This window comes from Grammomys surdaster, unplaced genomic scaffold, assembly GCF_004785775.1.
Source record: "Grammomys surdaster isolate TR1022 unplaced genomic scaffold, NIH_TR_1.0 125614, whole genome shotgun sequence".
Taxonomy (NCBI): domain Eukaryota; kingdom Metazoa; phylum Chordata; class Mammalia; order Rodentia; family Muridae; genus Grammomys; species Grammomys surdaster.
In genome coordinates this window covers 2081240-2108888 of record NW_021620456.1, presented here as the reverse complement: position 1 = coordinate 2108888, position 27649 = coordinate 2081240, and the positions used below count along the sequence as shown (strand labels likewise).

General features: G+C 40.9%; 1 protein-coding gene across 1 annotated transcript in view; it reads right to left on the bottom strand.

Moving 5' to 3' along the window:
* Positions 1-27649, bottom strand: part of LOC114638634 (receptor-type tyrosine-protein phosphatase gamma-like) — a gene marked incomplete at its 3' end in the record, with an annotated part of 540119 nt that overhangs the window by 148670 nt on the left and 363800 nt on the right. The window contains exon 3 of the mRNA XM_028787198.1: positions 1497-1676. Within this exon, the coding sequence (XP_028643031.1) occupies positions 1497-1676 (180 nt within the window). The remainder of the gene's footprint in view (positions 1-1496; positions 1677-27649) is intronic.

The following is a 27649-nucleotide window of genomic DNA, read 5'->3' as shown; positions in this document are numbered from 1 at the left end:
CCCTTTGCTTCATGCTTGCAGACAAGGGAGGATGTGAACTCTCAGCGCCTGCACCATGCCTGCCTGCTGTCATGATGGAATCCTTCTGGAACCATAAGCCCAGATAAGCTCTTCATTCTGTAAGCTGGCTTGTTTATAGTCACAGTAACAGCAAAGTAACTACTGAGGAGCAGAAGGTGGTCTGTACACAGGGCCGTATGAGAACGAGGCCAAGAATCACTGTAAGGAGTTTGAGACAAACAGTCTGACTAAGTCAGGCAGGTCCAAGCCGAGAGCAGATTCAGACAGATGCTGGTCTGTAGAAAGAAAATGGTCGCTAACGCTGCCAATATAAACAAGGAAGTTTAAAGAAAACGCAAGACTGAGGTCCACTGATACACATGCGGCCAAGGCAGATAATAATTTCATTTTAGGCCAATACAGAGCCTCAGGACATCAGGGTCCTGTATATTACTAAGAGTGACCTGAGTAGTTCCAAAGAATTCATTGAAATAGAGGAGAAAAAAGGAGGGAGTAAGGGTATTTATTTTATTTGACTCAAGTTATAAAATATATATGCACATATACTTAAATATATAAATATAATGATGATGATAGAAATCTCTTTAGAGAGGAACTTAATCCTTGGCTATAGTGTGCAGTGACACAATACAGACCTCAGAGCTTCCAGGGAGATCAGAGAGGATGGTACAGCACACAATCTCTGTGACATCTGTGAACACTCCAGAAACCCTTAGTTGGATACTTCTATTGCTGAAAAGATGGCTCTGCATTCTAACCCCTAGACAACAAGTGCTGTTAGGAAGAAGGGAGCGGGTTCAAGCCGTAGGACTGATATAGAAAATGCTGAGGCCCTTCATGTTGTCAAAGATGATAGGAGATACTTCCATTCTCTGTCCCTGTGGCACTCAGTATGGTAGCCACTGACTCTATGTGGCTACTGACCTTCTGAGATGTGTCCAGAGGGCTCAGTTCCATGTCATGGAACATTGTTTTGTTGTTTGTTTTTCTGAGACAGGGTCTCACTGTGTATCACTCACTATCCTGGAACTCACTCTGTTGACCTCAAACTCACAGATTAGCCTGTCTCTGCTTCCCGAGTGCTGAGGTTAAAGGTGCATGTCACCATGCTCAGCTTTGATTTTTGTAATTGAAACTTAAATTTAAATGAAACTAGCAGTAGTTAGTGTCTACAACATCAGATGGTTAGACATGAGTATATTCTTCAGGTCCATGCTATGAACCTAACACACTAATTCACTGGACTACTGCAACCCTATGCACCTGGTATTGTTCTATGACACATATTTTATAAATTTGTAAAAACTGCGGCACAGAATGGTTAGGTATTTGCCTGAAGTCACACACTGGTTGGCAGTCAAACCAAAGACTGTTTAGGTTCCTTACAGCAGTGGATGCTATTTAAGAAGCATGCTAGAATAAAGTTGTTTTTGTTGCTGGTAAACAAAGATAAAGAGATAAATAACCCACTCTACCTGTTTTCCCTGTATTTTTCATCCAGGTTTTGTTAGAGGACTCATTGTCAAATCCATCAAGTTGAAGCTCCTGGTATTCTTCGCCAACACGAGCATGATGGTCTAAAATGTCTATAGGGGACTGATGGCTGCCCCCGCAGCTGACACTAGATGTGACCCAGTGCTCAGGACCATAGGCACCTGTTGAACAAAAAGCAACACTTCAGTCCTCAAGACCCAAAAGTTTGCGGTTAAACAAACAAGACATGAAGCTAAGGGGATGACAGGTGGGTTAGCTTGTCAGCAAGCATGAGGACCTGAGTTCCGATTTTTAGCATCTGTGTAAAACCAGGCATGGTGGCATTAGAAGACAGGTATACTCATTGTCTAGCCAGTCTAGCTAAAAGAGTGAGCTCAAGGTTCAGTGAAAAAAAAAATCTCTCTAAAGCTAAGACAGAAAACACTAGAATATACCTGCTAACCCCTGTCCTGCATACATGCTTGTCACACACACACACACACACAGAGTCTCTCACATACACACATGCATACTTTCACTCACACACACACACTAGAATACACCTGATGCTGACCCATGCCCTGCATACATGCTCAAGACACACATACAGACACACACTCACTCACTCACATATTCTCTCTCTCTCTCTCTCTCTCCCTCTCTCTCTCTCTCTCTCTCTCTCTCACACACACACACACACACACACACACACACACACACAAAGCTGAAAAGAATGCTACATCTTCCAAAGTATCATTTTCACACATCTCCATGGTTTGGTTCTTTGATTTCCAAATTCTTGCTAGCTTCATCATTAGCCAGATTCAGGAAGCTGTGCAGAGGGGTCATAAGGGATGTTCACATTTTTTAAAAACTTTAAATAGACTTCCTAAAAATAAGCAGAGTGCTCATTCATAGGAAAGCGGCTTAATTAGTTTAGCATGTTTTGATTCTGTGAATAATATCCCAAGTATGACTTTCCTCTTAGCTCACAATAGCGTGTAAACAGGAGAAGAAAGAAACAAATTCAAGACTAAATGCAACTCAAAACCAGATGAGAATCATTCTCAGTGATGGAAGAGGCCCAGCAGGATTTCCTTTCTCTGACTATGGAAGGTTCTCAGTCTGTCCACAGCTTTTGCATGCATCTACTTCCCAAGCCTCACAAGCAAAGGAAGGATGAAGTCACTGCTGAGATTTAGCACTCTCAGAAATAAAAACTTCTATGAAAATGTTGGCATTAATAAAGGGAGGGAACAACCACATAGTAGACCTCAGCTGAGTACCAACGAGGTGCAAGGCAAGGAAACACACTGTATTTGCTGCCCTGCCCAGTTTGGAAATAAAGACTAGGAATGACGGCTGTTAAGTGAAGAACAGGCTCTCAGAGCTTTCTATTTCCATGCCTCATTTTTAAACTTGCTGATGTAACAAAGCAGAAAAGATACAACGTTTGCCGAGAAGATTAAGCGAGAGCACTTTAAGCATCAGGCCAATAGCCAGTCTAAAGAATTCAGAAGATAAGCCACAGGCAGCTCGATACAGTAAAGATATATACACACAGGCACACACACAAACATACACATATACTCACATGCACACACATGCACACATACAACACATTTATGTAAGCACACATACACACATGCACACACAACACACACAAGGCATGAATACAAACATAATACACATAAAACATATGTACACACACCTGCATGTGCATACACATACCACCCATACACTCATATACACATGTACATATACATGCACACACACAGATACACATACACTCACATGCACACACAAAAATGCACACATACAGACATAATACACACATGTATGCACACTTGCTCTTGCATGTGCACACACATACATATACCATTTCGTTTTTAGCTTTCAACTGTTTAAATATCACATAGAAAAAGTTGAATAGAAAAATGAATTATGCATTTTTGTGCCTACCCACACAACCACCCTATATGAAGGAAGGTGTGGAAAGACCATAAGTCTCCCTGCTAGTCAACAACAGCCCCAGTCTGAGTCAACTCTACCACTAGGCAATCATTCCATAGTCCCTTATGTCTAATGCAGCTCAAAGCAGACACAAACAATGACATCAGAAAAAAAAAAGGGGGGGTGGAAACAACCACAGACATCTTCTCTGTCAAGAAAGTGGATATATTGTAGCAGCAAGAGCAATTGGAATAGGTCCTTAAAATGATTCATATTCTTATTCTCTGGAAAATACTTCAGCTCAGCAATAATGCTGGGCCATTCTCCCAAATGCCCATCCCTAACAGTAAGAGAAAAAATGGACGATCAGAAAGAACTCATTCCCACATTGGAAAAGGTGTAATAAGCGAGGGGCACTTGTGAGTCATTTGCAAGTGTTTAATACTCTCTAGAAAAAGTCAACATCGCCATTTCCTTTCCGGTAAGAATGCAGCGAGGTAAGGCAATGCCAAGGGCTCTTCACACACAACACTGCACCTCTTGTTTGAGCTCCCCAAGGCCAACATGAGCTGCAAAGAGAAGTGGTGCATTTCTACAAACATTGTGGCCAAACTTTATTTTCATCCTCTACAAGTCAGAGGGGTTTGGGGTAGGGTGGGCTGACAAATGACTCCACTTAGCCTCTTTCCACTGTCTCCATGGTTTGTCAAATGCCATAAAAATACATTTGAAGACTGAGTGAGCCAACTGCTGGTACACAGAATGGGAACCAAAATATGGATTCTGGTCACTACAAATGGGCTGGTAAGTCCAAAACATGGGGTGTTGTATATGGGCATCTACAAATAAAATGCCTTATAAAAACTTCTAATTGGAGTAAAGTAAAAGCCAATGCCATGAAGCAAAGGGAAATAAGGCTAAATACACACAACACCCAGGAAATGATGAAGGCACGCCATCACTGTGAACCTGACACTTGACAATTATCCTACTATACCACCACTGTCACACTAACAATTATTATGATGATAAAAACACTAAGGTCAGTGGGGTGTTTACCATCCACATTAGATGGGTGAAATATAATGTAAGAGATTATAAAAAAATAATTAGCACTCAGACTGGTGGGATTCGTTCGTTCAGATCTTAGGGTTCAGGCTGGCTGCGTGCTTGCTGTTGCACTTCCATCCAATATATATTTAAGGGTAGTTTTAATTGAAACTGATCTTCCACTTCAGATTTTAAATTAATTCTCCTTTGGAGTGTTTCATGCTCCAGACACCCTTGCTTTGCAAAGCCCCCCCCCCCCATGTCATTAGTGGAGGGAATGGAACCCTTTCTCCAAGCTTGCAGGTATCGATTACCTATTCTCACTTTGAACTACTGTTGCCATTCCATATTGTATAGAGCTCTCTGGTGTTGACACTTTATAAAAATTCACACCCTTAATCATTCACAGTTGTATGGTCTCAACATAGTGAAGGTTTTTGGTTTTTAGAATTTTGAACGCTTCAAAGTAAAATAGAAGAAAAAAAATTAAAAACAGCAACAACATGGCATTTAATACAGACTAGTCATCAGATACCTAGCTTGCTAAGAAAAACCAAACCAACACAGCAGCAAGATGGCTTCCTTTCATCGGTATGACATTACCCATCTAAAATAATGAAAACTCATTTGTAGGCTGCTTTTCTCTTAAGAACTCTTGGGATGGGTTTCAGTAGCTCAATCCATTCAAAACAGCTTACGCCTCTGACAGTGCAACTTCATAAACAGGCTCACATTCTCAAACAGTTTGGAAAGCTGGGCAGGATGAGAAGCCTCAGGCTGATTTTTCCCTGCCCAGAATAACTCTCCATTCACCTGTTAAAATTGCACAAGTGAAACCTGAATGGAGAAACCCTGCCAACCTTATATACCATGGGAATCTAACAGTATGCCTCATTCAGGCGAGGACGAAAAATATTTTCTTTTAATGAATGCAGTAAGTACATCTGAAGCCAATGGCTGTAAGTGCGGTGTTCATGAAAACGGCCTTCACCCAGAACCAGTCTTCTCGGTTTCCATTGGACCTCACTGCTATCATTGCTAACTTACTACTTACTCATAAATATCTGCCTCTTCCACTACTGATTATAGCTGTAGGACATAGTTCTTCTAGGCTTCAACTTTACACCACTGAGTAGCCTCAGATCACACAGGCAGAGGACCTGTGTCATCTCTGTAATCCCAAATAATGGGCCCTTTCAGATAGCAAAGTCCTGAAAGAGAATGGCTATAGGCAGGACATATGACCACTGTCGTGTCCAATACTGACCAAGGTTACTGTTCTTGCAGATGCCCCATGTCAAAATAAAGCCTCTGGGACTTTGCAAATCCCTGCATCAGGCAAAACTCCAAGAAAACACAGCGTCTCTTAGGCAGGTGATGTAAGCCACTTTGGACATATTTCCTTGTTCCACACAATCTCTCCACTTCCTATCTCCTTCACAAAGCACCTTGAAAAACAGAGAGCTGCATTTCTTAGATGGGACAGAAACTAGCTCAAATTCTTACTGTATAGCCAACATTATTATTATTTTTTTAGTTTATATACATGGTTTTATTTAAGTATCTTCTATTTGCAGATTCCTTTCCCTGAACACCAAAAAATAATTAGTGAATACATATACATGTGTGTGTGTATGTGTGTGTGTGTGTGTGTGTGTGTGTGTATATATATATATATATATATATATATAAAATGTTTCAGGTAAAGAGACAAGGAGTGAGAATGGGAAGCTCATTGCAGGGACAGACTCCTGTGGAAGGGTGTAATCGTCTCATACAGTGTCCAAACTCATCGAGGCCCAGTGTGAGGACCTGAGCTTGAAAAAGTATCCAGCCATGCCCGAGGAGAAAACTAACCGCCAATGCTTGGAAACTACGGAGAGACTTGTTCAGAACTCAGGCCTGATTGAATATGACAGAGCACATACAGGAGAAAGGTCCTGTAACTCTGTAGTGTATCAAGATTCTGTTGCTGATGACCATCAGGAAATCTCAAAAGAGAAAGGTCACCCCTGCCAAGAGTATGGGAAAGTCTTTCCGAGAAGTTCACACCTCATCAGACATCAGAAAATCCATCTTGGTGAGAAGCCTTACCAGTGCAAAGAGTGTGGAAAAGTCTTTGGCCAGAATGCAGGTCTTTTGGAGCATCTCAGGATCCATACTGGAGAAAAACCCTATCTGTGTATCCATTGTGGAAAGAACTTCAGGCGAAGCTCTCATCTTAATCGACACCAAAAAATTCACTGTCAAGATGAGCCCCAAGAATGCAAGGAGTGTGGGAAAACCTTTAGTCAGGCCCTCTTCCTCACCAACCATCCATCAGAGAGTCTATAGCCAACATTATTAAAGATTTTATGTCAACTTGACACATGCTAGAGGAATTAGGGGAGAGTGAGTCTCAATCAAGAAAATGCCTTCAGATAAGATTTGCTTGTAGGCAAGCCGGGCAGTGGTGGCACATGCCTTTAATCCCAGCACTTGGGAGGCAAAGGCAGGTGGATTTCTGAGTTCGAGGTCAGCCTGGTCTACAGAGTGAGTTCCAGGACAGCCAGGGCTATACAGAGAAACCCTGTCTCGAAAAACCAAAACCAAAACCAAAAAAAAAAAAAAAAAAAAAAAAGATTTGCTTGTAGGCAAGCCTGTAGGGTGTTGTCTTGATTAATGACTGATGTGTAAGGGCCCAGCCTCTTGTGGGTGGTACCATCCCTGGTGAGGTACCATCCTGGGTACTGACTGAACAAGCCACGAAGCACACACTAGTGAGCAGCACTTCTCCATAGTCTCTGATTCAGTTCCTGACTCAAGATTACTGCCCTGAGCTCTTGTCCTGTCTTCCCTGGATGGGAGACTACAAGCCCTCAACTTAAATAAACCAGTTCTCTCCAAGTTTCTGCTGGTCATTGTATTCTATCACAGCAGCAGAAAACCTAGCTAAAACAATGCTCTTCACCTAAACGAACAATTGTTTGTGCCTCTCCTTTACCTCCCCATCATCTAACATGAGCTCCTCAAGTAAGTCCTAAAGCATATTCAGAGATGAACATAAATAAGTTGGAAGAAACAAAAGAGTGGAAAAGTGTCTTGTAGTGACACTCTGCATGTTCTTGGCCGTGAGTTAACTTTAATTTTGTACATCTATCTTCTTCCCCTCCTGGGTCTGCAGAGTCAGGATGCCAATTTCAGAGGTAAATATTCTTTAGCTTCATTAATTCACCGAATTAGTCTGAACAGTGACACAGTAAGATAGGTTGTAAAACTACGATGAGCAAGAAGGAATCTATGAGCAAACTGAACTAGGCAAACATATGACTATGGTTTTGAAAGTAAGAGTGTTACAGGGCCCAAGCTTTTGCTGCCCTTCAGGAAGCATGGTTAGTTTCCATTGGACTTCCTACCGTGATGTGTACTTTAACAGACCTCTCTGTTCAAGGACAGCCAAGGATGATGAAGCTCTAACCTTCTTTCAACATATTTAAACATGATCTTACCACTTGCTCAGTGCTGGGCACAGTGATGAGAAACAGGTACTCAGGAAAAGGGCTGTCTCAGTCTCTTTGGAGTTTTCTTGGCCAACATAAACTCCCGTGGCTTCACTGTCTTATCTGTGTGATGTGCTGCTCATACCAAAAAGTAGTTAGCTGAACGATATGAGCTCCTCCATGCCATGGGTCTAGAACAACAGCAGACTATGAAAGCTTTCGAAAGCGTAGGTGCTGCAACTATTGGATTTATTGTTGGGTTACAAAATGTGCAGACAACTCTCAAGAAATAGGCCTCACAATAAGAAAACAAGCTCAGAAGCTAGCCAAAGGAAGTGGACATCTATTTTATAGTATGGAACTACAGATGAGACCTTGACCTCCTAAGGACTTGCAGAGGAGGAGACAGTTGAGTGACATCATTTCCTCAAGCACACACTGACTTGGCCAAGGTCATCTGCTGCAGGTTTCTCACTTGATCAAGAGTTTTAAACACATCTGATCAATCTCTGTGAGAGATGGGGCTTAAGGATAGCTGTCACTTAGGTTTGGTCACTTGCTTGAAGACAAAACTGAGGTTGGAGATGTGGCTCCATTGGTGAAGTGCTTAATATGCACCAAACAGTGGCCTGGATCTCCATCATGGCCTAAAAGTGAGTGTGTAGCTCATATACGTAAGCTAAGCATTCTGCAGGTAAGAGAGGGGGGTCAGATGTTTACAGTCATTTGAAAGTTTGAATCCAAGGCCAGCTTGAGTTATATGACACCTGCCCCTCCACCACTCATCCCTAAAAACAGCAAAGGAGGAGACGAAGGAGAGGATTTAGAAAAGTAACTTCACAATGGAGAAGCCTGACAAACATCACCACAGCTTGGTGACAATTACTTGTTACATGACTTGGTTATACTGGGGACATTCTGACTGGTTTTCAAAAGGACAGTCTGTTACCTCTGTAGTAGCTCTTCAAACACTCCCATTACTGTCTATCTAACTAGGAAGAATACGTTGGGCAAAACCCAAGATGAGTAACATTCTAATTAATACTTGAACAACATGCCTGAAAACCATCAAGGTCAGAAAACAATACAAAGTGAACACACACAAACACACAGACTCATACATACCCCAATAACAACAAATCATGACCGAGTAAAACCTCGCCACAAACCACAGAAAAAGAAAGAGACCTTAACATCACTGTGACATGGTACTGCCTTTGTTTTGAATTATGTGTGTTTGTTTTGAGACAGAGTCTGACTATGTAGCTCAAGCTAGCCTCTAAATCACTACTCTCCAGCAACAGATACCCATGTATTACAATTACTGGCGTGTACCTCCAGCCCCACCAAAAAGTCATCCTTTTGTGAATGCCTACCAATACAAAAAAGTAAATATTTCTAAATTTGCTCAGAAGCTAGACAAAAGTATAAGCTTTGTGAAACAAGTTCACTTATCAGTATTTTTGAGTGCATTTGGGACATGTCTATGACCTAGCAGGTGATACAAATGTCAATGACCTATAGATAAGGGTTGGCAAATCATTTATGCATGGTCTGTATTTACACAAAGCAAAGATGAAGGAAAGAAAGGCTGGGCTAAAGGAGAAGAGGGTAGGGGCTTCAGCAAGCTTAAGGGTAATGTTTCATTATTTATAGTCATAAAAAAGAGCCTTTTGACATATAAAGTTGGAGAAATTCACCTTTAAAAACTGTAGTTAAGAAACAACATTATTAGCTTAATTTATGGATCATCTGTGCCTTAAAATAACAAACTCCTCCTCAGTGGGCCATTAACAAGTCACTGTATTTTTCTCATCGTGGGATACTACAGTTCAGGATATGAGCATCAGGAAGATGGATTCCCACAGTATGGAGAATAAATCACACAACCAAAGATTCATTCCAACCGTCTGCTCTTAGCAGACAGAATTTTCTACAAAGAGATAGCTCCAAGTTCTGCAAATCCAGGTGGATATCTCAGAGCCTGTTTGAAATTCAGTGTTTCTTTTTTAGGCAGACATATCTTCAAGGAGTTGGTCCACAAGTACCAATTTTAAACCAATACTAGCTAGTCTATTATTTAAACAAAATGCAAATAGAACACAGAGAGAGAAAGAGACAGAGACAGAGAGAATACTCTCTTAATGTTTGTCCATGGTCAACATGACCCATAATCAGAAACACTAAAGTTGAGATAAGACAAATGTACTTTTCTACACTTTAAACAAACCACCCCACTTGAGTATGGTTCTGTCTTAATAACTGACCTGAGATAAAGACAGATTTACTTATAGCGCATACAAACCACACCATCCCTATTCCACACTATGGTTTCTTTAAATACATACATGGTATTTTTCAAAAAATAAATATGCATCTTGAAATTATTTTTCTACAATAGATTCAAATAATGGTTTCCATTCACTAATGAAAAGCCATTAAAAATAATGAATTCTGTCTAAATCTAATTAAAAGTAAAACTAATATACATGTTATGTGCTGTTTCCAGTCCAATATGTTTATTAATGTCCCCCTCAAGGAACTTCTATTAAAAACATTACCTGAATGTAGGCTTATTACTCTGCATCTTGTTGTCCACTTTTACCCAACAGCAAAAATCCAAAAGACATGTATTCACTTTTTACCAAGTATAATTAATGCTTTTTCTCCCAATCTAATATGCATCTTAAATTATCCCACTTTTAATTAAAAACACTTCATGAGATTCAGCTTATGATGTGTTTGCTCACACCAGAACTAGTAACTTAATTACTATTTATGCATTTATTGTTACACATGTGAAAAAATGGAAAAAGGGCTAAAAAGCACTCAGAGTGCTCGCTGCTGCTTTTATTAATTAATGTTTAATTACGGAGTTGTTCATCTGTGTTAGGAGAAATATTTCAGTTCCTAAGTCAGTGCAGAAGTAAACAATGGCTTTATGGATGATAAGATCAGCCTCTACATTATTGTTTGTAAATTTTAAGCAGAACACCATTATGTTGCTATTTCCTATCAATGATGGGAACTATCAATAACCAGCTGGAACACCATAAATAACACCAGACAACACAACAGAAGTGCAACTGACTGTGCGTTTCTTACTACCAACTATTATCTGTCCCGTTCCCCATGGTTGTTGTTTAAACCTCTCTCTCTCTCTCTCTCTCTCTCTCTCTCTCTCTCTCTCTCTCTCACACACACACACACACACACACACACACACACACACACTTTTTAAGGTCTATTTTTATATGTCTGGGTGTTTTCTTGCATATAGGTTTATACACCATCTGCATATGATAGTGACTGTGGACACCAGAGAAGGTATCAGGCCCTTGTAGAATTAGAATTACAGAAGGTTGTAAGCCACCATAAGGCTTCTGGGAATAGAATCCAGGGCCTCTGAAAGAACCACTGATTTAGCTCTCCAGGAAAACAAAAACAAAAAACTGAGAGCCCAGATGTGTAGTAAAAGGAAGTCAACAAAAAGTGATGTACTAGAACCAAATGATTCCCAGACTGTTTGCTATTGTGGACTTATCCTTAAAGCCTACATCTATTAGCAATGTCTGAAAAGGGTGCAGCCAGGGAAGGAGATAATAGGTGAATTACAGGTTTGTTCTCTCCACACACAATTTTGCTGATGAAAGTAGAGTTGAAAATTAATCCTATTTGATCAAGATTCATTTCTCTTATATCAGACAAAGTTCAAAATTCCAGAAGGTTCTAAGCTCTGTACAAGTACTCTGGCAATACACAAAGCAACTTTATGGACAGATTTGCCTTATTTTCAGGAGAAAGGGTCTGTTAAGATAGCCTAGATCTCACTATGTATACCAAGCTGTGTTTGATCTCATGGACTAGCTTCTTCTTCTGCCCAGTACCCCCAGCCACTGTCAGGATTATAGGCATTCGTCACCCTCTCTCTCTTATCTTTGTTTACATTCTCCAGCCAGCCTCTACACTTCACTAGACACAGTCTTAAAGTCAGCCACAGGAATATGCTGAGGATTACACACACACACACACACACACACACACACACACACACACGAACGACACACACGAACGGGCACATAGTAAGAGCAGAAGAAACATGACTGAGGGTGATAACTCTCCTTAAGAAGCCACATCTGAATGAACCCTTGGGTCACACTGGCATGGACTCTGACCCAGCTTCAGAAATGACATCTGAAAAAAAAACGTCATCTGGAAAGAGGGAAACTCAATTAAGAAAACCCTATAAGATCAGGCTGTAGGCCAGACTGTAAGGCGTGTTCCTAATTAGTGATTGATGGGAGAGGGCCCAGCCCATTGTGAGTGGTGCCATCCCTGGGCTAGTGGTACAGGGTTCTATAAGAAAGCAGGATGAGTAAACTAGGGGAAGTAAGCCAGTAAGCAGCATTCCTCTATGGCCTCTGCATCAGCTCCTGCCTCCGGGTTACTGCTCCGCTTGAGTTTCTGTTCTGACTGCCTTCATGACGGACTATGCTATGGAAGGGTAAACCGAACAAACCCTTTTCTTCTCAAGTAGCTTTGGTCATGGTGTTTCACTGCATCAATAGTAACCCTAACTGGGACAAAATCCAACTAAAAATTGGGCAACTCACAGATGCCTAACCTTCTTCAACAGTATGTATCAGGAAGTGTTTTGGCCAAAGCTGACACTGCTTATGCTACTGGGTTTCCCTATTCAGAGGGTTTGATTTAGGTTGATGCTATTCATATGGGGAGGCACAGCCTTTGTGTTGCTGACCCTGTGGGAGAAACCTGGCTCTTCCCCAAATCTGACTGAAGAAGGAAGGGAGGGACATGCCCTGCAAACAGAAGATAATAGGAAAGTCAGAAACCAGAACCAATAGGGAGGGAAAAGAAATAAGAGGTTAGGTCCCTGAACGAAGCGCACTTGGAATGTAAATTTTGTCTTTAGACACTTCCATTTCAAATGCCTTTGTATTTAAGACTGGGCAGGCTTCCTGCTATTTGTAACTAATGGTATAAGAGATAATCCAAATGCTGGTTTAAGACTACCAGTTCAATGAGTCAGTGCATTCTACAGATCAGTCAAGACAAAACTGTCAACTGATAGAGATAAAATCAGCAGTACATGCTGGCTGGCACACATAGGGGCATCTCTTGGTCCCCTCTTTCTTCTTCCTGTTCTTCTTACATTTTCTTCCCTTGTAAAGGAAATGTAAACCTGGGCTACGATTTAAAGATCTCATTTAGACAAAAGGAAAGGAAACAAGGTCTGGAGTTCTTTGCTGTAAATTTTAACTCTAGCAACACCAAGGTCACAGATAAGAGTCCAAGAAAGACCTAAAGTGATCACTAACGGCTCATGGAAAGTCATCTGCCTTAGAGACCTGGCTGTTCAGGTTATTATGTGGAAATAACTTGCTGGTGTGGTCATGAACTATTCTGGAAGGTCATAGTTGCATCTCAGAGAGTAAAAAAGCCCCTGCTGAAGGTCTGGTTTAAACATGGCTGCACTTTCTGTCTTGAGAAGGGAGGGCTACTACTGTGCAGTTCTCCCTATCAGAATCTGGCTCTGCAGTGGTTTATGTTAGTTGACTGAGCTCATGACAAACTTCAGAACATCTACACAGAAAGACACACACACACACACACACACACACACACTTATACACCCCCTCACATTCCCACACATGCATATACACATGCACATACTGAGACAATTTCTCTTGCTTACTGTTTGAAACCCTATTCTTATCCCAGGTATCAAATGACAGAGTAGCATAAGAGTAGACAGCAATAGAACGACACCAGTAGCGCTTTGCCCTTTTGGAGAATAATCATCATATTCAGGGTGATGAAAACTCCCTACACTTTGCCATCCTTGACCCTTTCAACAACTCGTGTCAAGTACATTTTAGTTTCTTTGTGTTATAGATAAGGCAATTGATGCTTAGAAGCTCGGAAACTTGTCCTTAGAGAGTGACGGATCTAAGTTCCAGGCCTATGGGAATGTACCATGTTCTAATACAGTACTTTCTTACCTGGACTATAACCATGTAATCTACATGGGAGCAGTGACTATTAAAACTGTAAATGTGTATTCCTTTGATCAGGGTTTTAGTTCCACAGATACACTTTGCAACTGTTAAAAGGGTGAAGTTGGTTGTAGTAGTAGCATCAGCAACATCCAAGACTAACATCGTGATATGGACACATCACTGAAGGGCTAGTTAAGTACAGTATGTCAAATCAATACCAGAGAAGAAACAGTAGTCAGGAATAGAGGAGGCAGGGATGAAGGGAGGGAGAGCTCTTTAAGAAGGACAGACTCCGAGTTACATTTCTAAGTGGAAAAGCCAATGTGTATTATAACATACTACCACTTACTTTAAAACACAGAAAAATTGGGCCTAGGAACAAATCAGTCCCACAGCAATGACCTAACAACTGTAAGGCCCTGGATTCAATCACTGACACTGCAGAAGGAGGAAGAAAAATAAATGATTTATGTGTTTATTTGTGTGCACGTTGAATATACATGCAAGGATACGTTAAGACAATAAAGCACTAATGCACTAGGAAAGTAGAGTTTTCAGCAACTGTATGCTCTAAATGTCAAACTATAAATTATGCTATTAATCTAAAAGTTAAGTATGAAAGGAGCACAGACGTTTAAGAGGCACAAGCATTTCACACCATTCTGTGTGGAAAAGAGGCTTGCTGCAGAGCTGTGACTATATGACTACATCATAGCCTATGAGGAAAATAAATACACATCAAATCCAGGAATGGATTACCCAAAGGCAAAAGGACAGCCTGTGAAATGATCAACTTGGGTAAAAAGACACTAGCTTCGTCTAGGAAGATACAGATCTTCAGGATTTGACATTTTTTGAGAATATAAGCACCACTTCTGTAATTAACCAAGATAAAAGTAAAAGATGCAGAAAAAAGGACCCGAGTAACTTCTCTCTGGAGGTCTTTGTTCCATGTGGCAGGTACTTTCATGGTAGTTACTGACTCCAGTTATAAGTGCACTGTTACTCTTTAGCTCTTTAAAGTATTCAGAAAGTGTAGGATCTTATATAAAAGCTATCTATGGCATTCAAACTTCAGGGGCTGAGGGGGTCGGTTAGGAGAGAAAACAGGCTGGAAAGATTCCTGGCAATAATTTCAAACAGCAGATTAAACCCTGGCAGATTCCTCATGGAATCATGGCCAGTTTCTTATCAAACCAGATGTTGTATTTTATCCTTAAAATGACACAACCATGAAAGCCCCATACTTTGAGAAGTCAGAATAGTCTTCACTGTGGCTTAATGTTTTCATCCCATGTGATGTCCTATAAAAGATACAAATGCTCTAACTGCTGCAGGAGGACGGTGAGAGTCATTCCCTGGCTGCAAAAACCTGGTGAGCCAATCTGAAGCCTTTCCATCACTGGACTACACGCCTGTGGCTTTTCTCATTCAAGATACTTCATTTTCATGCTCCAATCTGACCTCTTGAGAACTGGGGAGATCCTGCTGGTTTTTTTTCCCTCCAATTTCTGATACATGCCTCCTGCCAACATGCCATTCACAAATTTAATACATCCATCTCCCTTGTCAAATTCTTTGATAAAAATGCTCAAAAGGTTAGGACTGAAGATGGATCTTTCCATCACTGTAATGGCATGTTAGATAGAATTCCCCAGGAAGAGATTTTTTTCTGTCAGGAATCCCCAAGGCTTTGGCTATCCAGGTATACACATGGGCTGCCTGCCTGTGAAAATCAGCTCATGTTTTCAATGTACATAATGGTACCACAGCAGGATTAACCAGAAGTTCTCTGAGGAAATTCCAGAATATAGTTCTCCAAGGGCAGGGCACACTTTGGTCTCTTCAGCAGTGCAGACCCACCCATGATGAAGAAGGCATCTGATGAATAAGTTACTGGACAACAGGGGGCTTTCCAAAGAAACTTGACAAAGAACAAAACAGCAGGAGCTGAGGGTGGAATGAAGTAGGTACCATGCTTGCCCACAACACAAGAGGCCCTGAGTTCTATTCCCAGCTCACTGTAAACAGCATGGTGGCACAGGACTGCCTTTCAGAGGTAGACATAGAAGGATGAGAGGTTCAAGATCATTCTAAGCTTACACAGTGAGCTACAGGCCAACATGGATTACATGAAAACCTGTCTCAAAAAGCCAAACAAAATAGGCTAGTATTCATGCTTTTCAATATGTCTAAGTTTGTCATCAATGTTAAATGTTTGTTGAAGGTCTTCATCAAATTATAAGAATCAGTATGGCCATTTTAAGGGCTAAAGTAGATGACTGGTGGAGAACAACAAACTGAATGACAGGAATTACAGAAAGGATACACTTATTTCAACAGGAAAGAACATTACTACCTCAACAGTATCCAACAGAAAAATAATCAGCATGCTATTTGGAAATGAAATGCACATTCTTTTCAGTTTCAGAATGGCAAAGACCAGTGGTGGAGATGTTTACTCCTCAACAGGTAAAGGAGCTCGTCTCTCAGCCTGACATCTGACTGCAATCCCTCAAACCATCTAAGGATGGGCAAAGAGAACCAACTCCACCATTATGCTTCGGCCTCCACACATGTGCTGAGGCACATGTACCATGAAAACTCATAGACACAAAATGATCAGAAGTACAAAATAAAGTAAAACTATAACAACAAAAGACAGTCTTAGTGATAGTAACAATAAAGCTTTATATTCTTTAGCCCCTAACTTAGTGTCTCTGGGGAAAATATGGTTAAGGGGTTTGGTTACTATTGTAATTATTTGTTCTCTCTCTCTCTCTCCCTCCCCCCTCCCCCTCCCCCTCCCCCTCTCCCTCTCCCTCTCCCTCCCCCTCCCCCTCCCTTTTTTTCTCCCCCACACCCCAAGACAGGACCTCTTTCCATAACCCAGGTTGGCTAGAACCTGGATTCTAACCAAACACAGTAATCCTTCAGTCTCAGCCTTTTGATAGTGGGATTATAGGTATGAAGAATCACATACAACATGGAAATATGGTTCTAGAACAAAAACAGGCTACAACACACATCCAGCAACTGGTCAGCAGACTTCTGTAAGTACTTTACGATACCCATGTCCTCATTTTGAAATATACTTTGCTATGGTAAAGCATGTGAGAGGAAGAAGACAATGTATAACCCCCCTTATCCATCCCTCATCCATCCCTTATCCATTCCATATTGACAGGCATCATTTACAGCCACCAGTCACATACCCGCACCCACTGGCATGTTCTTTGCTGTTGAAGATACTATTGTTATTTCAGGAATAGAGAAAGAGAAGTCTGAAGAGATGAAGTTATCTGGCACTCTGATAGAACCATTAAGCAAAGGGTAAAGGAAAGATTCACGCTCTTAATAGATGACTCCTGTCTCTGACCTAAGATTCTGTCCTGATCTCTTTAAAAGGCGAGTGCTTCTTGGCCATTCTGATGGGAACTGCCACCTAGAAGCCAGTCTGAACTTTTCTTCTAAGTGCAGGTCCAAGAGTTGCGCTTAGCTGCACTTGGCCAGTGTTGCAGGTTGAAGTTACTCACCTGCTGATTACTTTTGACCATGACTTGCTATAATCCATACAGAAAATAGTTTATCATCATAAATTACCCCCGACATTTTAAATGAAACCTTGCATTTATGAATAGTATGTAAAATTAAACAAACAGATAACAGGCAACAACAGAATGTATACAACTGTTTTTGTTGTCTGAAAACAGCTAGTCACGAAGAATCAGGTCCCTAAGTACCTGCTGTGTTCTCAGTGAGAAGTGTCCCTCACAGGCTCAGTGTTGGAATACCTGGTCCCCAGTCAAGGTTATGGAAGTTTTAATCAAGTAAGTCATTGGCACCAGGACTCCCAAGTTCATAGCCTCACCCCAGTTCCAGTTTGTTTTCTGCTTCCTGTGTGCAGATACAATGTGACGAGCTGGCTTTCTGCTCCTGACCCCTGCTGCCAAGTCACCCTGCCATTATAGACTCTACCCCAAAGAAACTTTTTTCCTTAAATTGCTTCTGTCCGTAGCATTTTATTTTAATAGTAGAAAAATATCAAATAGAGTACTATTCTACATTTCAAAACATTGATGCCATCTACACCGTGAGATTAAGATAGAAAGAAGAATAGGAGGAAACATGAATTAAAAGCAGAACATTCAAAGAAGAGTCCATATCTATGGACTGTGACTAAGGAGATGGACAGCACAGTCATGTTGCCTTTCCAACTCTAGAAGAGAGCGCTAAGCGGGCAAGCATACTACAGTTGGATCCTACACCCTGCCGAATTCTTGAGTCCCTCATATCCCAGGAAAATGCTAAGTGATCCCCAAACAGTTGGATCCTCACTCTGAAAAACAAGTGGTCTAATCAGGAAATGAGCAGTCCTTTCCCTGCGGATAAAAGAGCTAATGGTTACAAAGCATCAGTGTAACATAAGCACTTTCAGGAGAGCTGGACAAAGGAAGAGGCAGATGCAATCAGCTGTCATTCTCTCTGCAGCAGGGAATTGGAGGACTGCTTTGTAAGGGAGAAATTTAGAAACACTGTTTCCATTTATTAGCACTAAGCTGCTTCTCCATATCCCTTCATAAACATGTAGCTCCCAAAAACAAAAAAGATATTTTGATCAAGAGCACAGGTTTCTTTAAGCTGTAGGCTCCAAAGTATGCCTGCTGAGCAAGTTCATGTAAACAGATAAGCAAACATTGTGGGCCTGAACAACACTTAATACCTTATATTCTATTTGACATTTCCTTCTGAATAAATCCAACGATACAGTTTTTCCTCTCTTTGAATAAGATCCCAAAGGGAAGTAAATTACATGACAGGAAGAAAATCAGGGCATTCCAGGGGCTGTCAGCATCCTTAGGAAGACACCTGTGGTTCCTGTATCTGCCACTAGTTGAAGGAGTGGCGCTCATGAGCACTGGCTACAGGATCTTTTGTAAATACAGAAGTATCCTCTTCAGGCTCACAGCAAACAGCACAAGGTCTTTACACAGTATTGTCTTCAACACTAAAAGAGTTTCCAAAATTAAACAAAAAGCATTAGTTAATTTGAAATGGTGGCAGACTTCTTCAGGTCTCCATAATAGTTCCATTGGTTTTCTGCATTTCTTTGCTGGCAACAGAACAAAAAGACGAAGAAAGCAAAACTCCTTGAGAATGTTTACCATGTAACACCAAAGCACAGACAGAATTCAGCCAGTGATGAAAGGGTTAAGAGTGTTTTTCCTTTTCCTTGCTGGGTACAGATTTTTTTCAGTACCATCTGAGAGCCAGGTAGGTATTCTAGGCTCATGATCTAAATACCACGTGCTGATGCTAGAACACAGACAATGGGAAGAAAGCTATCTCGCACAGTTCTAGAGAGTGGCTTTCACTCCCTGGTTCTGGGATTATTTATGACCGAAGTCAAAGGAACATAGTCTAATGTGCATTTAGAAGCCTAGCCGCCTTTGTCAAAAAACACTGAACACTCACTTGGGCTCACTCGGTAGAGAAAAGGAGGAGATGGCCTGGCATCTTGTCAGACACCTGCTTGACTCTGCACAGGCATGTAAGTCACTCAGGAGTGGCTGTGTGCATAACCAACCTGTCTCCCCTAAGACTGAAAACACAGAAAGTAGCCATTGCCCTAAATTTGGAGTCACTTTGGATTCCAGAATAGCAAACCCTCATGAGTCAGGCTCCACTTCAGACAACACTAATTCCTTTTACTCCTCGGCCTTTCTCCACTACCCACTGTGCCCTATTCCTGCCTCCCTGGGTAGCATCCCTGTTTTCCTAAGAAACTATCGACATTGCACAATTCAGCAGTCAACCACTGTGTGCCTAAGTGATTTTTATTATTTCATATAGGTAATTAAAACTTTCCCATGAAAAATTAATTTATTCACAAAATAGCAAGTCTTTTCCTACTTTTATTACACATTCGTTATGCAAAGTTCCATTCAGTTTTTCCCCATCCCTAGGTTCCATGTATTCATTATCAGTGTGGATTTGAGTCCCAGCCAACTTGCCCAAGTACCTAGGTTCTTATGTAATACAGCAAAGAATTGAAGACACACAATTAGAAATAGAGACAATTTATCAAAAAAGAAAAAAAAAATAAGAATGAGATAGTCAGCTGAGAGGAAGCCATGGGCCACAATGTCTGTGACCCCTTAGGTTATTTACAACTTCCACATTGGTAGGCTTTTCTTGATTGAGTATGTTATATGAAATCTAGGTGGGGCATGGTTTTCAGTCCTTCCCTGCCAACTTCCCAGGGCATCCTGTTTGCTGAATAAAGTAAAGGTGAGAAAGGACTCTGAGCACCTTCACATGCCAGAGACATATAGAATCTGCATTCAAGGTACCCCAGAAACATGGCGGAGGAACAAGCTTTCTGCCCCATGAAGAACACATTTTCAAAAAACATTTTTTTTTGAAGATTTTTATTTTGTGTGCTAAGTTTTTTGGTCTACATGATAGTCAGGGAACCACATATGTGCTTGGTGTTCACAGATGTCAGAAGAGGCCATCAGATGCTCAGGAACTAGAGTTATAGGTGATTACAAGCTACCACGTGGGTGCTGGGAAGCCAACATGGGTCCTCTGCAAAAGGACCAGTACTGAGCAACCACTGAGCTATCTCTCCAGCCCCAACAACACATTATGGTACATAGACCTACTGCCACCCTTGCTAGGGCCATCACTATGCATCCAAGCAATAACCTGTTCACCATGTAAGGCAGCTGCCTGCATTGTTGACATTATACCTCAGTCATTCTGTGCCAAATAGTGGACCGCATTCCCTACACAGGGGCAAAGAAATGGATACTCAAAGGTACCACACATGTGAAGTAGGTGAGCCATAGGTATAACCACCCCATCTGGAGAAATGGCTCAGCAATTAAGAGCATTGGCTGCTCTCTTCCAGAGGACTCAGGTTCAATTCCCAGTACCCACATGGTAGCTCACAATCACTTGTAAGTTCTAAGAGACACAACATCATCTTCTAGTCTATGCAGGCACCAGGCATGTACATGGTGAATATACATACAGACAAAACTCTCAAACACATAAAATAAATAAGTAAAAATTTAAAAAGAATAATTACTATTCCACCAAATATTCCTTTTAGATTGTGTTTTGGTGGGGTCTCTTTTGTTATTTCTGCCATTTTTTGAGCTACTTATTCAAGCTTTTGGTGTATCCTTCTCAACCTCCCATTCAGCGGGTGAGGGCAGAAGCTAGAATTACAAAGGGCACCCAAGGCATCTGGGTTTTTTCTCCTCTTTCGTTCCAGATCTTTGTGTTTATTAAGCAAGCATTTTTACCTGCTGAGCCATCTCTCTGGACTGAGCTGAATCTTACTCACAAATCTAAAAGCCTGCTGTGCTCCGTTTTCATAAAGTATAAGAAACTTGGTACAAAATAGGCACCCAAATACTTCTTTTTGAATTCATGCTATGAGAAAAATTAATGAATAAGTAAATGTTCCTCATTTGATCTAATCCTCTTAATGTGTTTTCCAAATTAAAGTAGCATCATATAAATACTAAATCCCTGTGATACAATTCAACTGGTGCCCCGAAGACAACCTCACAGCAGCATACCCTAGCTTAAGACTAAGGTCTGGGTCATAGTCCATTGTCATGACATGAGTCCTACACACCCTTAGACAGAGTGCAGATTGGCCTTGCTTCACAGTCCCCATTCTCTGCTCATCAAGACGACTCATTAATGGCCTGATTTCAGATGTCTCAAGTAACTTCTCATCCATGAGCTGCTGGTGGTTTCCAGAATCTCCTGCTGTGCACACAAGTAATTAACTTGCAATGCTCTGCTGACTCTGAGATCTTTCATGACATCAAAGAGGGGCAAAAGCACATCTAAAGTAGGTAGTTTAGCTTCAAGGTGCTGTCCGAGTTAAATTCTACAACCAACTGGAAACTGCCAGTCAATATGGGAGTGCTTGTCGACAGGCAGGGAGCACTGGAACTCCCCACTCTAAACTCCATTCATCTGGATTTTGTGGTGATAAACACGAAGCTAGTATCAGGATCTGCTTCTGGCTATGGAAGAAAGGACTTCTTTTAGAATAGTAAAAATAAACTCTGTAGACCAGGTTCAATTAGGTCAGTTCAATGAAGACAAATATGATGGCGTAGATAGCCTGGCATAGATCTAAGGGCCATGAATAAATTCCACATGTTGGGCAACTTAACTAAACTACCTGGGCCTCATTTCTTTTCCTTGAAACGGGAGGTTAATAACCACCGAAATATAGTGAAAACACACTTCTGGGTGTGTCCAGAAACTGACTAGTGAGGGCTATGTCTAGAGAGTGGATTAATTCCTTGACAGATTCAGAAGCTGAAGGCAGTACTGGGAGGTAGTAAGGATGGTAGAAGCAGGTCACTTCCCTTTCTTTACTTTCTGGTTATCATGATGTGAAGAACTGGGCCAAATCTTATAGGCTGCAGCAAAGTGAACCCTAAGACACTGAGAGGAATTCCAGAAACTGTAAGCCAAAATAAAAACTTCCTTTACTCAAACTGTTTCTTGTATGCATTTTGGACACAACTATTAAAAAGTAATATACAAACTCATGCAAGTTAGGTGCTTTTATCACTACAGTGCCAATAGAACATTATATTTTGTTTTATGCTATTATGATTTGATCATCATTACTCTCTGATACTGACTACACAGCAAGACTATAAAAAAATAGCTATGACTGACTGAGCACACATAGAACTATTTTTGCTGGTACGTCAAGAGTGTAAAATTCGATAACCCAGAAGCTCGCTCATCATTGACATCTATCATCTCCAAACGTAATCATTTTCTACATTCTTTACTAACTACACAGTCGTTTGATTTACACTGGCCTTCCTAAAATAAAACAAAAGGGACTGAATAATTAAGAGATGCTATTATATATTGCATTGTTTTTAAAATTTTAGGTCAATGACAGCAATGAGAATTTTATAATCTAGTGACTGATCAAAGGGCTTGAGAAAAGCAGAAAAACAAAACAAACAAGCCGGGCATGGTAGCGTATGCCTTCAATCCCAGCACTTGGGAGGCTGAGACAAGTGGATCTCTGTGAGTTCAAGGTCTGCCTGAGTTATTACATAGAGAAACCATCTCAGAAACAACAACAACAACAGCAAGAAGCCTGATATTTTTGGTTGAGTCACACAAACAAAGCCATTCCAAAACAAGGAACTGTGGCTGGAGACTTATGAGAATGGAGCATGGTGTCATGGGTGCCGAGAGGCATGCAGAAGGACAGTCTGAGAAGATGAAGCTCTACAATTTTGATAGAGGGTTTAAATCCCCAATGTACCTTCTGCACTGACAGCAAGGTTCAGGTGGGTCTTGGCCTTATAACCCCGCAGAAAGTGAGTGTCTACTTCCACAGTGTTTGCAAGTGTTGACAAGAAAACAAGAGTCACCCGAGAAATCTCCTCAGTGTGGAATTTAGAATTCTCCTTCCCAAGACATTTCCTATCCTGTCCAGCACTTCCTCTTCCAGAGAATATTATTTTTATCCTCTCTAAGCCATGCCAATACTTTTGGGAACATCTCCAAACTCCACTAGTGACGACAACATAACACTGTTCTCTCTGTCCCCTCAATGTAGTTATGATTTTCTGAACAAGGACCATCAGAGCCTGGGCTTCTGGAGCCAAGTTCACACGTCCCTATTCACACTTCTGTGGCTGGTATAAGCCATGGATGGCCAAACTGGACAAGTGTTGCTGGGGTACTGTACAGAATGTCATTGAAGGAACACAAGGAATAATGGCATTCAATCGTTCACAGGCTTGATCACTGGTCACTCCTTTCTGTCTCTAAACTGAACTTCAAGCACCCAAACAGCAAGGATAGATAACATTCTCAGATCTTAGGTCATCTGTGCTGTGCAACTGTGACTACACGGGAGGGTGTGACCTCCTCAGTGACCAGGAGCTAATTCCAATCTGAATGCATAGTAAGTCAGAGATGTTTGTGAAACAGTCACCCATGTTGTATCCTGTGACATACACGTCCCTGTGATCTAGATGTCTTACAAACTTAACAGACACACTTCAGTTATAGAATTGTAAATTCTTTAAGTTAGGATACATGTTAGAGTAAATTGGCAAAATTGATGGACAGACTGGACATTATTAGTGTATATCATGCCTTATAGTTTACATAATTGTACTTTACACATGATCCATAAACCAAAGTCTGCTGCCCAATACAACTCAGCTCAGATCTGAGACCACCACGTTCCAAATTACAGCGTTTTTATTGAAAATGTGTTTTCTACTCTTGCAGAAATATGAGATGTTAATTTACAGAGAACAAAGACTATTAACAGTTTCTTACCACATCACTCCTCATAAGTATCAAATCTGTACGTCCTCGGATTGTGCTTTTGAGTTCTGAGCTTGAGTTTCATCTTAAAAAATACTCAATGAATTCTGACTTGGGACAGGGAAAATTTTCTGATGATTTCTCAAAGGATCCTAAATATATATCCACCATTTTGTACTGTGTATTTATATGAAAAGAAGTTTGTAGCATTGACATCTCTAAAAATCAAAATATCTACCAAACTTGAAAAATATTGAAGGGAGCCTACATCTTTGGAACCAAATGTTCATCTAAGATTTATTTTTTTATATTAAAGTAAACAAGCACGTGCACTTTACCATATGCAGATTCAATGTCACCATTAATGAATATTAAAATTCAATGTAACCCTCAAACTTGTTTTAGATAAATTTCTCTATAATGTATTAATAGTAAATTCTTGATTTTAAAATCCATTTTTATAAGCCTCTACAACTGGGGTTGTAACAAATTCCTGTGTGGGGTGGGAGAATTTGGAGTAGAGAAAGTTTGAGAAACATGGTTTTAGAACAGATAAAGAAACCCAAATGGTTGAAAACATAAACATGCATATGTAACATGTGACGAAGTACATGGCTTATTGACTTTTCTGTTCTAAGAGATTTATTTGTTTACGCATTTTAAATAGATGGGTACGTTGACTGCACATATTCTACACACCAGAATAGGGCACTATTCCCATGAGACTATGGTTATGGGTGAGTTTTGAGCTGTCATGTGGGTGCTGGAAATTAAACTTATGTCTTGGAGAAGAGCACCCAGTGCCTTTAACCACTGAGCCATCTCTCCAGCTCGGACTTATTTTCCGTAAGTCCCTCTAATTTTAACTATGCTACCTAAAGTGCCTAATTGTTCTTTAGAATTAACTGGAAAACTATAATTGTGTATATGCAAATCAGATAAATACAAGGTTCCTCTATGGACATCATTTCTAGGTCCCTGTTGTGTTATACCTACTTTACAGATAGGGAAGAGAACTCAGAGAAGTAAGATTCCTGCTCAATCCAGGCAACTTCCAAGGAACAAAGCAATTGGAGACACTGGATGCTAAATCTGTTTTCTAGTGTGCTCAGGAAAAGTTGCATTCTTTATATAATGTATTGGCTTTTGTACAGTCTAATATTCTGGGCCTATCTGGAAAGTCAGCACAGCTGTCAACAACCTCCCACAATGTTAAACACACTCAGAGATGTGTCCCCATCAACAACTATTTCTCCTCAGGCTCAGAAGAGCTTAAGGGGCTTAAAGGAGCTTAATGTGTCTGACCCACTGAGGCAGAACACAAATCAACACAGCCCAGCCCTAAAACCCACACACAAAAATGCCTCTAGGCTCAAGGAAAGTTCAGTGTAACTCACTGAGAGGAGTGTGTGCAGGCAGCAGGATGGGGTGTGGCCTGTGGAGAACTTCCAAACAGAATCCATCTCAAGGAGTTTTCCAATCCCAGAGGAGGCTGCCCCACCCACTCCAGTGTCCCATTTGTGCCATTTAAATTCGCTAAGGTGGGAAGGAAAGGGTGCAAAATGGGGGGGCTTTGTCTTTTCTTTTTCTTTTGGTTAATCATGATCTGACACTAACTCAAGCTGGCTTGTAACTCACAGAGTAGTGGCACACTGGCCTCAAACTCATGCGGATCCTTTAGTGGACCATGGAGGAAAATGGGCATGTCTGACAAGCCCAGGTTGTGGACTGCATTTTGAAAACAAAGACACACAATAAACAGCTTCAAAAAGTAAGAAATAGACACTCAGAGCCAGAGAGACATCTCAACGGGTAGATGCACCTGCCACCAAGCTGGTTTTTCCCTACCACACATACCCCGAATAATATGAACATAGTAAATTTTTTAAGATGTGTTTATTTTTTGTATGTATATGAGAGCTCCATCTTCATGTACACTTGTATCCCAGAAGAGGGCATCAGATCACATTATAGATGGTTGTGAGTCACCATGTAGCTGCTACAAACTGAACGCAGGACCTCTGAAGAGCAGTCAGTGCTCACAACCACTAAGCCATCTCTCCAGCCCCCGAATAAATATAATAAAAAATTTTGATAGACATAGAAATTCAGAGAATATTAAAGAATTTTCAAAACTTTTAGCCAAAACAATCTATTTTTAAAGAATAATATGCAATCAAATCTAAGAGTGTGTGTGTGTGTGTGTGTGTGTGTGTGTGTGTGTTTGCAGAGTAGGTTGCAGAAGCACCTTCGTTACTTGTAAATCTGGGTTCACCTCCAATACATAGCCCTCCATCTTATTTTTTTGATCCAGTTCTCTTCCCGAACATGGAAATCACTACTTTGTCTAATTGGCAAGCACAGTGATCCTCTGGGAATCACTTATTTCTCCACCCCATCCTGCTCCAGCCATGTTACAGACCCTCATGGTCACACAACTGGGACGTCTCCCCAAACATATAGAGAAGACTTTAAAATAAAAGTACCTACCATTGAGAACATTGGACCTAATTTTTCTTATTAAAGGAGGTGATGCATTAAACAAATATTAGGTTATAATCATTCCAACATTACATAAAGCAGTCAGATTTGACCAGAATCAGGAAAATTATTCGGTTTTGGTAAAATTGTTTCCACACAATACCAGAACACAGGGCTAAACCCACTGCTGAGGGAATCTGCACATATGCATTCTCTCAAAGACTCCTACACCTTAAAAGGATTGCTCAGAAACAGGGAGCAAAGACAAGATCCAAAGCGATTAAGCACTCAGCCATCTTTCCAGCCCCACAGAGTTTATCTTACTCAAGGTTGTTATAGTTACAGTGGAGCCTGTAGCTTACTCAGATGAAGATGATGTTGGTAATAGAGTTGCCATTGTTTTGTGATAAACCTCTACCAGATCCTTCCTCAGGCAATCTAGTCATATCCCTATAAATGAAGAGTAAAAGGCTCATAAGGGCAGTAACTGGCCCAGGTAATGTAGCTGCCCAGGGGTTTGGAGGACTGTCTTGTATTTGAGGTTCCCTAGGACACCATTAGCTGTCAGTAATTATAGGAGCTTTAGAAGCTTAGGTACCTGCACAGAGGTGCACATGGGGGTGGTTGATACCTTCAAAGTCTCCCTGTAAAGATATAATGTGTCACTTCCCAAAGCAGTAAGTCTAAAATCATCTTGTACTGTAATGCAAAAGTGGAGGGACATTGAGTCTGGCAACTGGGAAGCAGAGACACTTGCCTCGAGTCAGCTGGCAAGCAAGCAATAGCACAGTAAATTTTTATGCCTGAGATAGAACCTGT